Raw genomic sequence first — 17,607 nt, forward strand, 5'->3', positions numbered from 1 at the left:
CACCATGTTGGCCAAGCTGGTCTCGAACTCCTGACCTCGTGATCCACCTGCCTCGGCCTCCCAGAATGCTGGGATTACAGGCGTGAGCCACCGTGCCTGGCCTCAAATGTATTTTCAATTTTGCAAAAACACAACAACAGTAGCATGTATTTCATCATGTGGTATGCTTTTTACACAATGATGAAATGAGGCAATAGAAATAAGACAAGGGTCAAAGCTTTCAGAAAAGACCAGAAAGAGAAGAAAGGGGGCATTCCTTTGCCCTGTGAATTAATAATCTAGGATCTTTAATTTTTTCAGTTATGTAAATCTGGAAGCAATTTCTGGAGGTCTTTTGTTAGACCATTTCTCCCAGGCAGCATTAAAGGGAAAGCTAAAATATTTTTTTATTTTAAATATTTTTTTTAAAAAAATATTTACTTAAAGTAGAAGAAATGTAAATTAGAAAAGGGAATGGAGTGCCCGGGCACGGTGGCTCACGCCTGTAATCCCAGCACTTTGGGAGGCCGAGGCGGGCGGATCACGATGTCAGGAGATCGAGACCATCCTGTCTAACACGGTGAAACCCTGTCTCTACTAAAAATACAAAAAAATTAGCTGGGTGTGATGGCGGGCACCTGTAGTCCCAGCTACTGGAGAGGCTGAGGCAGGAGAATGGCATGAACCCGGGAGGTGGAACTTGCAGTGAGCCAAGATCACGCCACTGCACTCCAGCCTGGGCAACAGAGCGAGACTCCGTCTCAAAAAAAAAAAAAAAAAAAAAAAAAAAAAGGGAATGGAGTAATTTGCTACCATTTAAAAATTATAAATCTGGGCCTGGCATGGTGGCTCACACCTGTAATCCCAGCGCTTTGGGAGGATGAGGCGGGTGATTCATGAGGTCAGGAGTTCGAGACCAGCCTGGTTAACATAGTGAAACCCCGTCTCTACCAAAAAAATACAAAAATTAGCCAGGCATGGTGGTGGGTGCCTGTAATGCCAGCTACTCGGGAGGATGAGGCAGGAGAATCACTTGAATCCAGGAGGCGGAGGTTGTGGTGAGCCAAGATCACGCCATTGCACTCCAGCCTGGGTGAGAGAGCAGGACTCCATCTCAAAAAAAAAAAAATATATATATATATATATATATATGTATATAAATCTGGGCGAGGGAGGCGAGTCGCCGCAGCGCCGCTGCCGCCGCCTCCCCTACGCAAGCAGGAGCCCGGACGACCCGGGCCTCGCACGCAGCCCTAGCCCGTACCTTGTCGTCAGGCCGCGAGGGCAGCGCTGGGAGGAGGCGGCTGGACTCCGCGAGCGCCCGCGCGTGTGCCGTGAGGGGGAAGCCGCCTGCCTGTCCCCTTCGCCTTCCCTTCCCCCGCCCCCATCTCCCAACCGCGCCACATGGGCGTCCGCTGCCAAAATCAGTACAAAGGAGCTCAACTCCAACCACTACAGGGCCGACGAGACCTCAGGAAAAAAAAAACAGCAAGAAGCAATTGAACACATTGATGAAATCCACAATGAAATAGACAGACTTAATGAACAAGCCAGTGAGGAGATTTTGAAAGTAGAACAGAAATATAACAAACTCCGCCAACCATTTTTTTCCGAAGAGATCAGAATTGATCGCCAAAATCCCACATTTTTGGATAACAACATTTGTCAACCATCCACAAGTGTCTGCACTGCTTGGGGAGGAGGACGAAGAGGCACTGCATTATTTGACCAGAGTTGAAGTGACAGAATTCCAAGATATTAAATCAGGTTACAGAATAGATTTTTATTTTGATCAAAATCCTTACTTTGAAAATAAAGTTCTGTCCAAAGAATTTCATCTGAATGAGAGTGGTGATCCATCTTCAAAGTCCACTGAAATCAAATGGAAATCTGGAATGGATCTGACAAAGCGTTCAAGTTAAACGCAGAATAAAGCCGGCAGGAAGAGGCAGCATGAGGAACCAGGGAGCTTCTTTACCTGATTTACTGACCATTCTGATGCAGGTGCTGATGAGTTAGGAGAGGTCATCAAAGATGATATTTGGCCAAACCCATTACAGTACTACTTGGTTCCCGATATGGATGATGAAGAAGGAGAAGAAGAAGATGATGATGAAGAGGAGGAGGGATTAGAAGATATTGATTAGAAGGGAATGAGGAGGAAGATGAAGAAGATGAAGATGATGATGAAGGGGAGGAAGGAGAGAAGGATGAAGGAGAAGATGACTAATAGAACACTGGTGGATTCCGACCTTCCTTTTTAAAAATTTTCTCCAGTCCTTGGGAGCAAGTTGCAGTTTTTTTTGGTTTGGTTTTGTTTGTTTGTTTTCCTCTTGTGCTCAGGCGCCCTGTTCTTGAGGCCTCTTTTTCTCTACACCATGATTCTCAACTTATTTGGGGGGAAATACCTTGAGCAGAATACAATGGGAAAACAGTCTCTACCCCTTTCTGTTCGAAATTCATTTTTATCCATACAAAAACTGTATGGAATCAACACTGCTGAGCTCTGTTGAAAAAAAGTAAAACCTCCTCCCTTCTCTCTGCTGGAAGCTGGAGGATGTGAGGCCCCTGTGTGGCAGTGCCCAGAATTCTAGCTTTTCTCCTCCTTTCTCTGAATGAAAACATTTAGCATTTACCAACATGTATCTGTCTACTTTCTCTTGTTAAAAAACAAAACAAAAAAAACCTTAAAAATGTGTTTATAGAAGGTCACCAAAGGGTGGGTTTGAGATGTTTGGGTGGGTTAAGTGGGCATTTTGACAACATGGCTTCTCCTTTTGCATGTTTAATTGTGATATTTGACAGACATCCTTTGCAATTTGACACTTTTTAAAATAAATTCTCTACTAATGATGACTTGAGCCCTGCCACTCAATGGGAGAATCTGCAGAGCCTATCGGATCTTATTTGGAATTGACATTCTCTATTGTAATTTTTATCCTGTTTATTTTTAAATTTTCTTTTTGTTTCACTGGAAAGGAAAGATGATGCTCAGTTTTAAAGGTTAAAAGTGGACAAGTTGCTTTGTTACAATAAAACTAAATGTGTACACACAAAACAAAATTATAAATCTGGTGGCTGTTCTATTTGTAATAGTACTCACTATTTTCTAGCTGTTAATATCCAACCATATACTTGTATCATTGGCTCATTGTACCTAAATATAGCAGTGAAAGGGATTATTTTCCCAAAATGTTTTAAGTTTAATGATATTAAAATCATCTAGATTGAGTTTTATAGGTTTTCAGAGCTGTTACTCTTTTGGTGAATGGCGTTGAAAAGAAAAGGAGGGAATTACATGAAGTAAGGATGATTTTGCACTTTTAATCATTTTGCCTATTAGAAATTAAAAAAAAATTTTTTTACCATGTTACATAGAAAATGGTTAAGGCCTAATTTTTTCCCCCAGATTTGCCTAGATACTTCTTTGAAGAACCAAAATATATGTACAATCTTTGAAAACAAGATGGCCAGGTATGGTGGCTCACACCTATAATCCCAGCAACTTGGGAGGCTGAGGTGGAGGATTGCTTGAGCCTAGGAGTTTGAGGCTGCAGCAAGCCATGATTGTGCCACTGCATTCCAGCCTGGAAAATGTATTCCAAGTTTCAAGCAATCCTCATGGAAACTGGCTCTAAATTTTGTGAGAAGTACTCATATGTTATTCACTAAAACCACTACAAATATTATAGTTAGTATTTATTATAGAACTGCTATTTGTTAAAATTATTATTAAATTTGGACATGCTGTTTTAAAAATATTTTATTTTAGCTTGATGTAAATTATAAATTGGAGTTGTCTCCAACTGTTTGAGGTAAGAATTAGGAAGGAGGCATTAAAAAAAGAACAAGTAAGTGCTGCTGATGTTTTTATAGTATACAGTGTATAGAGAATTTTGTGTTAGCTGAATTTTTGTTTTGTCTTCTTTAATAGGGATAATTGAAATGACTGTAAAGTTTCTGAGATTATGAGAATAAGAAATCTCATGATGACTTCTAGTACATAATGTGGGCAAAACTGCTTTGAACGTTCTGAAGTACTTTGCAAATGAAAAGTTTTATTGTTAATACAAAAAACTTGCAATGGAAAAGAAAGTGCCATAAAAATACCCTAGAAATGCTTAATTCCTCCAAGTTATGGGTGAAGGAAATAAAAAGTAGTGAGCAATTTAACCAATATTTAGTGAGTACTTATTTATGAAGAGTATTACAAATGACTTTACCAAAATTAAATAGAGTATCATTCTCACGAGGCAGGTGGATCACTTAAGGCCGGGAGTTCCAGACCAGCCTGGCCAACATGGTGAAACACAGTCTCTACTAAAAATAGAAAAATTAGCTGAGTGTGGTGGCAGCACCTGTAGTCCCAGCTACTTGGGGGCTGAGGTGGGAAGATTACTTGAGCTCAGGAGGTTGAGGCTGCAGTGATCGGTGATTGTGCCATTGCAGAGCAAGACCTTGTCTCAAAAAAAAAAAAAAATTGTGTTATAAAAATAAACTTGGATCTGGTCTTCAAATAGCATACCCAGTAAATTTTGAATTTTATAATATTTCATAAATTATTCTGTAGTAAAGTCAAACACTGAAACTAAAAATTTGCCATCAGACTAACTCATAAAATGACTCATTGGAATCATTTTTTTTCTTTCTCACGTTAGAAGCAGACTGGAATCACTTTTTGTATTTGTTGTTTCTCCCTTGAAGTGTCAGTTTTCCATTCTTACCACTTCTTCAAAGGCAAGATTTTGTAGATCCAGCATTAGTTGACTCTTTATTCTTGCCTTATCTAGAATTCAATTTTTCCTCTGATGTTATTTTTGGTCTGCAACTGTGATTTAATTTTCCTCTTTTATGAAAAACTTCATTTTAAACCTTTTAATTTTACTTATTCTCCACTATATATTTGAACATACTTAAGAATATTCATCTTTATATATAGAATCCTATATTGAGAATTGTTTTTCTTTAATGCTGAATAGACTCAAAATCAACTTTATCTTTTTTTCAAAGTTTTAAACTCAAGGCAATGGTTAGTAAATTTGTAGCTGCTCTTCATCTCTTTTTTTATTAACACATACTTATATAGTAATCACTATGACCAGGCAGTGTTCTTAGTACTCTTTAAATATTCACTCATTTAATCCTTATAATACTTTTATAAAATAGTGTAATTATCTTCATTTTAAAGATGAGGAAACTGAGGCACAGCTAGGAAGCTGTGGGCTTGGAAACAAATCCAGACAATCTGACTCAAGAGTCTGTTCTTTTGGCCACTGTGCTCGCCTGCCCCCCTGCCTGTCTGCCTGCCTCTCATGAAGAGGGTCTTTTGTTTTTTGCTTTGTTTTTTTGAGATAATTTTTTTCTGGTATATCTCTTCCTCAGAGTTAGTTCTTCCCAGATAGGGTGGACAACAGCAATTGGTAGGGGAATCTACCTTTGTATGCTGCTGGTGGCATTGGGATTGCTCTGGGTTATTGACTCACCAGAGTAGAGAGAATGTACTCCAATTGCTAGAGTGGGAGGTTCAGCCTGGGCGCTCTGGGGAGTGGGGCTGCCTCTAATTCATTTCTGTATCCCCCTACACCTAGCATAGTGCTTGCTGTAATGGGCCCTAAGTAAATAATTTATTGAATGGAATGAACTAGTTCTAGTCCCAGGTTTACAGTTAATCATTGGATATGAACTTCAGTGGATTATATCATGTTTTGTGGCCTCATTTCCCTTTCTATAAAGTGGCCTTAATAGTTTGAGTGAGGAATTAAATAAATTAATATATGTGAGTAGGCTTTGTAAAATTTAAACACTATTTACATGTAAAGGATCAAGTGTTTTAAAAGCTGTGTTTATTTTTATTTTTATTATTTTTTAAGAGACAAGGTCTCACTTTCTCACCAGACTGGAGTGCAGTGGCATGATCATAGCTCACTGCAGCCTGAACTCCTGGGCCCAAGGTATCCTCCCACTTCAGCTTCCCAAGTAGCTAGGACTACAGGCACACACCACCATGCCCAGCTAATTAAAACACTTTTTTTTTTTTTTTTTGGTACAGCTAGGGTCTTGCTTTGTTGCCCAGACTGGTCTGAAGCTCTTGGCCTCAAGTGATCCCCCTGCTTAGCCTCCTGATTGCTGGGATTACAGGCATGAGCTACTGTACCTGTCCAACAGCTGTTTTTTAAATGGTCCTAGAAGGCTGGGCACAGTGGCTCATGCCTGTACTTCCAGCACTTGGGGAGGCCAAGGCAGGCAGATCACTTGAGGTCAGGAGTTTGAGACCAGCCTGGCCAACATGGTGAAACCCCATCTCTACTACAAATCCAAAAAAAATTAGCCAGGCATGGTGGCGCACACCTGTAGTCCCAGCTACTTGGGAGGCTGAGGCAGGACAATCACTTGAACCCGGGAGGCCGAGGCTGCAGTGAGCTGAGATCGTGCCACTGCACTCCAGCCTGGGCAACATATCAAGACCCTATCTCAAAAAAGTAAATAAGCCTAGATATTAACACTTTAGAGGCTAAATAACAGAATTTGTAAGAATATATGCTTTCCCCCAAGGTACACGTGGTATTTTTAATTTTTATTAGAAAATATATATCTGGCCAGGCATGGTGGCTCATGCCTGTAGCCCAGCACCTTCAGAGGCTGAGAGGCAAGAGGATTGCTTGAAGCCAGGAGTTCGAGACCAGCCTGGGCAACAGAGTACGATTGTGTCTCAAAAAAAAAGAAAGAAAAGGAAAGAAAAAGAAAATATCCATTTTGACATGCAGTTCTAGGTTAAAAAATATGTATGTGTGTATATATATGTGTATATATATATCTCTCTCCTATCATTTAAGATTTTTCTGAATTGGCCCTTGGGCAAAAAGAGTTAACTGATTATTGTTTTAAAGTACATTTAAATTCTATAGGTGTGATCTTTGGGCTTCTAATCCTACATTAATGTACATAAATATAGAATATAGAATTATAAGAGCTTTTTCGTGCTGTTACTCTTGTTCTCAGGCAGTCGGTATTGCTTCTCTGAAAATACTTGATTTTGTGCTTATGGAAAAGAGGCACTTAGCACCAGGAAGCTCTCTCTCTCCTCTGCCAGGAGAAACTAAGCAAAAATACAATCATATTTACCTTTTTAAAAAATTATGAAAAAAATATACATAACATAAAACTTAACCACTTTAACTATTTTTCAGGGTACTGTTTTGCAGCATTAAGTACATTCACCATCACCACTGTCTATCTCCAGAACTTTTTCATCTTCCCCAACCGAAACTCTGTACCTGCTAACCACTAACTCCCCTTTAGAGAATGCCAACCTGTCCCTGAGGTGGAGAGGTTGTCCCTAGCAACCACCATTCTATTTTCTGTCTCTATGAATTTGACTATTCTAAATATCTCATATAAGTGGAATCATATATTTAATATATAAATTTACCATCTTTTTTTTTGAGACAGAGTCTCACTCTGTCACCCAGGCTGGAGTGCAGTAGTACGATCTTGGCTGACTGCACCCTCTGCCTCCCGGGTTCAAATGATTCTCCTGCCTCAGCCTCCCGAGTAGCTGGGGCTACAGGCGTGCGCCACCACGCCCGGCTAATTTATGTATTTTTAGTAGTGAAGGGGTTTCACCATGTTGGTAAGGCTGGTCTCGAACTCCTGACCTCGTCATCCACCTGTCTTGGCCTCCCAAAGTGCTGGGATTACAGGTGTGAGCCACTGCGCCCGTCCAAATTTACCATCTTAACCATTTTTAAATGTACAATTCATTGACACTACTTACATTCACAATATTGTGCAACCCTCACCATTGTTTCCAAAACTTTTTCATCACCCAAATTAAACTTGGTACCCATTAAGCAATAGTTTCCCCCAACCCCTGGTAATCTCTAATTTATTTTTTGTTTTTATGAATTTGACTTTTCTAGGAACCTTACATGAGGAATTGTATAATATTTGTCCTTTTGTGACTGGCTTATTTCACTTAATGTCTTTAAGATTCATCTATATTGTAGTATGTGTCAGAATTTTCTTCCTTTTAAAGGCTGGATAATACTCCATTGTATATGTGTAACACATTTTGTTCATTCACTCATCTGTTGATGGATACTGAGTTGCTGCCATCTTTTGGCTGTTGTAAATTTTGCTATGTTGAACATGGGTGTACAGATACCTTTTCAAATGCCTGCTTTCACTTTGGGATATAAACTCAGAAGACCTTTTCTTTACCTCACCATAAATGAGGAGATACTGGGGTTCTAGTTGCTATAGGAACTTATCTTGAAATTAAATATACTATTATAATGTTTTTTCTTTTGAGCATTTATATTATTGGGTATTTTCTCACTGTTGACATTATACTATTCTGGAGTAGATTCAAATTCTAAGTATTTTAATTCTATATTTGAATCACTGCCATAGGATAAAGTATATTAAAGCCTCACCTATAGCGGGAGTAATAATTTTTAGTAACTCTGGCTTAACATTTTTTTATTACTTAGAAATTTTTTGAAAATGTCATTAATGCCTATATTTATATCTGAAATGGAATTCTTTTAATTATTTTCAGTTTTTCTTTCTACATGGAATTTAATGCCTCAACTGAACACTGCCTTCAGGAAGACACTGAAAGTTCTTTGTGCAGATGAATGTATCTTAGGACATAGTGATAAACTAAGTTTTATAAATGTCAGTGCTTTCATAATGCACAGTAGATTATTTTTTCATATATGAGGCACATAGTCAAATTTCTATGCCTAGGTTTTCATATTCAGTAAACTTACTAATACTTTACTTTGTTCTATTTTGTTGACTATACAAAATAGGACTACAGTGGTAAGGAATAGCCATTGAGGAATCTTTTTGGAGTATAATCTATTCAAGTCCTCATTTTCTTCATACAGGTACTGTTTTACTTTCCATTTGTTACTGGATACTTTAAAGAACATTTACTTTTTTGCTGTTTCCTGAGATACTAACTCAGCTATCAAGCTATCAAAAATATATTAACATATTCTCTGTTATATATTGTAGTTTATTTCTCTGAGAAATTTATTTTAAAGTACATTTTTACACCTATTCAAAATGTGTAACCGATGGAGTCAGAAACTTACGAACAATAAAGCTAATGCCTTTTATTGATTTATTTGTAACGAAACACAGCTTTTTGGTACCCCGATGGAATGGACCTGCAGCTCCCAAGTCTTTCTCTACCGCTAGGTGGCTGGATTTTCCTTAGCTGCTATAACTCTAGGGGAAAAAACTTTTTTTTTTTTTCCCTTCCCGAGTTTTGGCAAGCTCTGCAGATCCTGCTTGCTGTTTAGCTATTTGGATTCAATTTATTTCCTAGGATATTTGTGCTGTCAAATACTTTGGGAAATCAAATTCAAATCCAAAACATTTAAAATATATATTTGAATAACCTTCAAAGGATCAAATCTAAGAACTGTTCAGCTAATCTATATTGGAAATGATAACAGCTTGAATTTTATGAGGCAATCTTAGTAATATATGGCCTTTTAAAGTCACCAAAATTGTTAAAAAAAGTCATCCAAAAAATAACCTTTGTATTTATATCTGAACTATAATTTTGCCCATTATTTCAAGTTTTCTTTCTGTGTGCAAAATTTTATGGTTAAATTGCTCATGATGCAAAGAGAAAATATTTATTTCTAGTATATCTTCATGAACTTCTGATGTTTTAAAAATCAATAGTCATGGAGAAATAGGGAAGCATTTCGGTTATTTTAAAAAAATTCTTAGGTCAATTTACCTTTAAAGATTAAATAATGAGATTAGTAATTTTATTAGCACACTCAAAATATGAAAAATGTGGACATAAAAAGGGACAGTTGCCACCTTATTGATAAAGACACCTTTAAAGATATTCGGCAAGTATAATTCTAGTAAAACTATAAACGTTACATTTCAGGAACAGGGTTTAGCTTAGGGAATTATTGTGAGATATATATATATATATATATAAATATATATAAATTTTTTTTGTACATAGAGTCTTACTCTATCACCCAGGCTGGAGTGCAGTGGCACAATCATGGCTCACTGCAGCCTCTACCTCCTGGGCTCAAGTGATCCTCCCACCTGAGCCTCCTGAGTAGCTGGGACTACAAACATGTGCCGCCAAGCCTGGCTGATTTTTGTATTCTTTGTAGAGATGGGGTTTCACCGTGTTGCCCAGGCTGGTCTCAAACTCCTGGGCTGAAGGGATTCACCTGCCTCAGCCTCCCAAAGTGCCGAGACTACAGGAGTGAGCCACCATGCCTCGCTGTATTGTGGTATATTAAAGAGCGTGTACTTCGGAGTTTAATTACTGACTCTGTCACTTCCAGCTTTGTGACTTTTAGCAAATTACTTAATATCACTGAGCTTTAGTTTACTTGTTTTGTAAAGGCAATATATGTAAAGCATTTACTACTGTGCCTGGAATAGGTAGGTGCTCAATATACATCATCCTCTGTTTAATCCACAGTTGTGATATTAATAACTGATTCTCACTTATACTGGAGAGTCTCTACAAAAAAGCAGACTCAACCTATTATTAAGACTGCATCTGTAAGTAACTTTGCTAGTACCAAGAGTTCAGTCTTTTCACAGTGTCCTGACTATAAAGGGAAAGTTTTGAAAATGTGTTTCTTCAGTTAAAATAATAGCAGCTAACACTTACTGTTTGCTTACTGTGTACCAGTACTCTTCTAAGTTCTTTATGGATATTAGCTCATTTATATCACAACCACCACCATATTTGGTAGGTTCTATTATTCTGTTATTATCTCTATTTTAATAGGATGCAGAAACTGAGGTACACAGAGATTAACCATGCTCAAATTTACACTGGGCTGTAAAGCCAGGCAGTCTGGCTCTGTCATCTGCATTCCTAACCACTTGCCCAAATTATTAAAACATTTTTGTATACATTTCTACTGGATGCATTGTTTAATGGTGGAACATTTGGAGAATATTTTATAGTTATTTTACTCTTTTAAAACACTCCACCCTCCAAATAGTTGTTACTATTGAAATGATTGAAATACTTATTTTGGAATTTCAATATATTCCTCTATTTTCAATAAAATGAAATTACTTTCAATAAGATTATATGTTTGGTTAGAAAGGTAACAAAATGCTTAGGTGTTAAAGAAATCATTTATAAAAATAGACATTAGACATGACTCTTTTAAAGACCTTTAAAATTATTTTGTTACTGTGTTGTTTTCAATAAATAACATCACCTAATTGGACTAAATATTTTGTTAGACATACAAAGGAAGTTCCTCAGATTTGGATTTCTTTCCATGTTGAAAGAGGGGAGCTCCTTGAATGCTATAGAAATGTATTGTGGTTGATGGCTTTTTTGTGTTTGAATTTGTTCCAGCTGTGCTACAGTGCTGTTCTCCTACCCACATGGATGCTCTAAGTAGTTGTGTCACTCCCACTGCCTCTTCCTATGCACACTGCAACTACTTCCAGGTAAGATTCTTGCAACTGTGGCCATGGTCCACGCTTCATGTGCAATTTTATCGATCTTGCAAAATTTCAAAGTGTAATTTTATATTAATGAGTAACCAGAAGTAAGCTGTGGATTAATGGGCTTTGTTTTCTCAATTCTTAAAAAAGAAAGAGAGAAGAGAATTGATATAAATAATATCTCAGAATTCTTCTAGGCCAGAACTGTTCAATATAGTAGCCACTATTAAGCTAATTAAAATTAAATGAAATTTTAAAATTCCTCAGTTATACTAGTCACATTTCAAATACTCAATAGTCTCATATGGTTATTAAAATTAAAATTAAATTGATCCAAAAATTATTCCATACTTAAAAGTAGACACATTTTGAGTGCTCAGTAGTTTCATATGGCTATGGGTACTGAATTATACAGCACAGATCTAGAACATTCCCATCATTGCTGAAAGTTATTTTAAACAGTGCTGTTCTGGATTTTTTCAAGGTAAAATGAATACCAGATAAATGCTACAAGTATATAAGTCACCAAATGACAGATTCTTCCAAGATGATACAGATAATTAGACTTTCCTTTTTAAGGAGAAAGGAGAAAAATGTCAAAAATGAGAAATTTAAGTGGTGGCCCCCTTCATCCATAGCCCCTATGTTGTAGACACCATAGCAGTTCAGTATCCCTTAGTCAAAATGCTTGGGACCAGGAGTGTTTCAGATTTTGGATTTTTTCAGATTTTGGAATATTTCCAAAAACATAATGAGATATCTTGGGGATATGACCCAAGTCTAAACATAAAATCTGATTATGTTTCATATATACCTTATGCACATAGTTTAAAGGTAATTTCATACAATATTTTTAGTAACTTTGTTCATGAAACAAAGTTTGTGTTAAGTGCTTTTGTGCTGGAATTTTCCACTTGTGGTATCATGCCAGCACTCAAAAAGTTTCAGGTTTTGGAGTATTTGAGATTTTAGAATTTTGGATTAAGGATGCTCAACTTTTACTTCAAATATCTTCTCATTATTTCTTAGGAGACACTTGCTTGGAGTTAAACGTTTTATATAGCTATTTTAAGGATACTTTTAAATTCCATGCTTTGTATTTTTATGCTATAACTGCCAAAGATTGGAATTGTGTGTTTGCCTTGGATAATCATATAGCCAAGATAGTTTCAAGATAGTCTCAGTTCTTAGGAGAATATCTTACTAGTGGCATTAGGGTGCTCAAAAGAACATTCCTTTTTTTTTTTTTTTTTTTGGAGAAAATCTACATAGGAAGTCAAATTATAATCAAGTTGTTGTTTGGAGTATAGAATGAGATCAAGGGGACTTAGCTGGCCATTTTTCATGGCTGATATGATCAAGCATGATATCCTAGCCCATTCATCTTCACTGGAGGGACATACCTATCCCACAGTTAGATGCTCTTGTTTGTGGGTCCAGGCACTCTCTTCTCTGGATCATGCTGGAGATACTATGACAGTGTTTATATCTTGATTATGTTGTGTGCTAAATAAAACATTTTTATAAAGACCTTTTCTTGTTATAGAGACAATATATGGCCATGTACGGTGGGTCATACCTTATAATCCCAGCTCTTTGGGAGGCCATGGTGGGAGGATTGTTTGAGGCCAGGATATTGAGATGAGCCTGGGTAACATAGTGAGTGAGACCCTATCTCTTAAAAAAAAAAAAAAAAAGAAATAAAAGAAGGAAGAAGGAAGGGAGGGACGGAGGGAGAGAGAAAGGGTGGGTTAGTTGGTTGTAGTGGTGCATGCACCTTTTGTCCTAGCTTGGGAGGCTGAGGTGGGAGGATCAAGCGATTCTCCCACCTTGAGGAGTTTGAAGAGTTTGAGGCTATAGTGAGCTATGTTCTTGTGCCACTGTATTCCAGCCTGTGCAACACAGTGAGACCCTGTCTCAAAAAAAAAAAAAAAAAAAAAAAAACCTGCCAGGCGTGGTGGCTCACGCCTATAATCCCAGCACCACTTTGGGAGGCTGAGGTGGGTGGATCACTTGAGGTCAGGAGTTTAAGACCAGCCTGGCCAACATGGCGAAACCCTGTTTCTACTAAAAGTACAAAAATTAGCTGGGCATGGTGGTGGGCGCTTGTAATCCCAGCTACTCAGGAGGCTGAGGCAGGAGAATCGCCTGAACCTGGGAGGCGGAGGTTGCAGTGAGCCAAGATCGTGCCATTGCACTCCAGCCTGGGTGACAAAAGTGAAACTCTGTCTCAAAAACAAAACAAAAAATTTAAAAAAGACAATACGTGTTCATCATAGGAAAATAGCAATAAGCACACATAAAATTTTGAAATAGAAAAATGGGAAAGTGTTTCAGATTCCATCCTGAAAATAAATAGAATTAGTTTAGTTGAACTGTAGGTATGGGTGAGAGTGTGCGTGCACAGTCAGTACATTGTAATGTTTAAGAGCAAGAGCTCTTGAGTACGGCAAACCTAGTCTTGAAACCTGGCTCTATCAGTTATTTCATTGTAACTTTGGGTAAATTAGGAAGTTTCTGGACCTCAGTTTTATCATTTGAAATGGAGATTATCACATTTCACAGGGCTCTTTTGAAGGTTGGATGAAATCTATATAAAGCACTTTGCATGTGCTTGGCACATAGTAATAACTCAATACATGTGCTATTGGCTATAGTCACTTAGTGCTTATACCATTTGAATTTACATTATTTGGCATTAGTGGCCTTCTGAAAATCTTTGACAATCTTTGTTAATGATTGTGTTTAGTAGCATCAACTCACTACATACTTTCTTTAATCATAACTCTTCTGTATTTTAAGTTTATAATCTGATATAATCAGCAAACATTTATTGAATGCCTACTCTGTGCGAAGCTCTTCATTGTGCAACATCAATTCATTACACGTTTTATTTAATCATTCTTCTGTATTTTATGTTCACATGTATTAAATGCCTACTGTCTGCAAAGCAGTATATATAAGAGAATATACCTTAAAGATGTAAATCTAAAAGCAACAGCCATTTTAGTCTATTGCTTTGTTATTAAAAATAAATAATACCAGGAAACAAAGGACATTTGATATTCCATCCATTTTTCCCCATACTATTTAGAACAGAGTATTAGTACCACTCCCTGAATCTGTAGAAGGATTGGTAGACTTGTGAGCATCCTGTGTTTGAAATTTCCTTACTGCATTCCTAAAACAGTATATGATAGATACAAATTATGTTTTTGTCTGTCAGCCTTTATGGAAGAATTTGGTGTATAGATGCTTTATCAGCAAATAGGTATTTGGGTACTATAGCTTTTGATTTTGTATAGTTTAACCCTAAGAATTATTGACCCATTGGAGTATTAAACTTAGCAGAGTGGTTGACATGTAGTATATACTAAGTAAATGCTAACAGTAGATTTGAAGCTACTATTGCTGAAAAGTAGATTTGTCTCTAGGTTTTCTTAGTGATCTTTAAGTTTAATCTATTTATGTGTAGCACTCATCAGCCTAAATATTGTAGTATTTCATTTTCTATCCAAACAGTTATATTTTTTCTTTTCCCAGAATCCTTCAATGCAGTCCTCCTATCCAGTTGAATTTTTGCCTTCCAATTGGCCCTGCAGTACTACTGATGAAAATAAAAAGACAGAAGTAAACCTAGAGGCTGTCTTTCAGATAGTAGATGAGTTGCATTCCTCCCCTAAATTGGAGATGGTAAAGGTGGAGCCTGTTGAGAATCAGTGCCCAACATCTCAGTCTTACAGAGGTCAGCACATTCTAGCTAATTCTAACAACAGCAATCCATGTTCTGCAAGTCAGGCTAGCCAGCTGGAGCCACTTACTCCTGTAGGCTCAGATATTATGTCTTTTGTGGTTGGAACAGAACAAGCAGTTGCCTGCTCTCTACCACAGTCACCTGAGTACATCTATACCATCCACACAGCTCAGCCTGTTGAAAATAGCACAATACAGGAATCTGCAGCCATCCAGCAAGCTCATGTCAAACTGAAGGAGCACCTAAATCATAATCCATCTCCATCTTCAGTAGTATTTGTTCAGGAAGGGCCACCATTCAGCACACACCAGGTAAGGGGGCAAAGAAAAAAATGCTAATAAAGCTCAAAGTACCTAGTACTTCTGCTAAAGACTATTCTAGTGGAGAGTTTGTTCAGATTTTATTTGGGTTTAATGCCAGTTCATTATGGTTTCCAGGAGGATCATGTCCCAGTGGTTCTGCACAAAAGATTCAGAAAGAAGTTACCTTAATCCTTAAGCATCATCTCACTATATTATGCATGGTCTGAAATCAGCCTCTAAAGAGAGGTTGTCTAATTGAGCATTGTGGTATGAAGCTTATTTTCATGTTATAAACGTCCCTTGAGTTTTTGCTTCCTATCTTAATTTGGATAGATTAGATATGCCTGGCCGATAATTCTATTACCCAGGAGGGATGGTTTATTTGACAGATATTGTGATGACTTTCCTAGCCATTTGTAGCATGGAGGTAAGGAGATGGTTGGAAGTCTTTTCTAACTTTATTACAGCATCATTGAACTGTAACTTGTGAGCATACTGTGTTTGAATTTCCTTACTAATATCTGCACTCCTAAAGCAGAAGATAAAGGCTAATTCCTTGATTGCCACTAGTTTATTACAAGAAAATGAATAAACTTTAATTCTGAATAATTAGTAAGAATAATTCATCAAAAGTACATCCACAGAAACAAAGTCAAATAGCATGTTCTCATTTTATAAGAGGAAGCTAAATAATGTGTACACACTGAACATACAATGTGGAATAATAGACACTGGAGACGTGGAAGGGTGGGAGAGTGGGAGGGGGAACAGAGATGAGAAATTACTTAGTGGGTACACTGTACACTATTCACTCAAAGCCCAGACTTCACCACTATGCAGTATATCCATGTAATAAAACTGTACCTGTACCTCTTAAAATAATACCAAAAAAATCCAAATTAAAAAGAAAAAATTTTTTTTTGAGATGGAGTCTCTCTCTGTCACCTAGGCTGGAGTGCAGTGGTGCAATCTCGGCTCACTGCAGCCTCCACCTCCTGGGTTCAAACGATTCTCCTGCCTCAGCCTCCCAAGTAACTGGGATTACAGGCGAGCCACCATGCCCAGCTAATTTTTGTGTTTTTAGTAGAGACAGGGTTCCACCATGTTGACCAGGCTGGTCTTGAACTCCTGACCTCAGGTGATCCACCTGCCTTGGCCTCCCACAGTGCTGGGATTACAGGCATGAGCCACTGTGCTTGGCCCCAAATTAAAATCTTTTTTTGTGTGTGAATTAAGTATTTTTTCCTACTTTTAATTTTTTTTCTTGATCTTAGCCTGATATGTGTATATATATTTTTTCCATTTTAGATTTTTTCTTTAATAGGACTGAAACTCTCTTCATTGTTAGAAAGTCCCAAGATAACTTTTGGCAGGTTTTTGTTTTTTGCAGACTTTTTTAGCTCTATTTTTAGATCCAAATGTCTTAAATTTATATCACCTCATTTTTTTTTAGCCTGACTGTCGAGATCTAGTATATTGTGTTAATATTGTAAATTCAGTAGACAAAATATAGGCCCATTATGGTTTGTTGTTGTTGTTGTTGTTGTTGTTGTTTTGAGATGGAGTCTTGCTCTGTTGCTCAGGCTGGAGTGCAGTAGCGCAATCTTGGCTCATTGCAACCTCCACCTCCTGGGTTCAAGGAATCCTTCTGCCTCAGCCTCCTGAGTAACCAGGATTACAGGTGTGTGCCCCCAGGCCGGCTACTTTTTTGTGTTTTTAGTAGAGACAGGGTTTCACCATGTTGGCTGGTGTTGAACTCCTGACCTAAGGTGATCCGCCCACCTCGGCCTCCCAAAGTGTGTGAGCCACTGCACCTGGCCCCATTGTGTTTTAAATATATTTGTAGAACACAGAATTTGTCTTTGTTCCTTCATAGTCACATCTGAAATATTTCAGATCTTAAAACTGCACTCGTACACAGTAACTTTTTCATTAACAAATATATCTTGGCCAGGCGCAGTGGCTCACGCCTGTAATCCCAGCACTTTGGGAGGCCGAGGCGGATGGATCATGAGGTCAGGAGATCGAGACCATCCTGGCTAACACGGTGAAACCCTATCTCTACTAAAAATACAAAAAATTAGCCGGGCGTGGTGG

At 37.8% G+C, this 17,607-nt stretch overlaps 1 protein-coding gene and 1 pseudogene across 1 annotated transcript in view; both read left to right on the top strand.

Annotated features, from left to right (window-relative positions):
• Positions 1-17,607, top strand: part of HSF5 (heat shock transcription factor 5) — a 67,882-nt gene that overhangs the window by 10,250 nt on the left and 40,025 nt on the right. The window contains exons 3-4 of the mRNA XM_002827343.5: positions 11,363-11,457; positions 14,998-15,519. Of these exons, the coding sequence (XP_002827389.1) occupies positions 11,363-11,457; positions 14,998-15,519 (617 nt within the window). The remainder of the gene's footprint in view (positions 1-11,362; positions 11,458-14,997; positions 15,520-17,607) is intronic.
• Positions 1,130-6,069, top strand: LOC103892824 (protein SET-like; annotated as a pseudogene).

This window comes from Pongo abelii, chromosome 19 (genome assembly GCF_028885655.2).
Source record: "Pongo abelii isolate AG06213 chromosome 19, NHGRI_mPonAbe1-v2.0_pri, whole genome shotgun sequence".
Classification (NCBI taxonomy): domain Eukaryota; kingdom Metazoa; phylum Chordata; class Mammalia; order Primates; family Hominidae; genus Pongo; species Pongo abelii.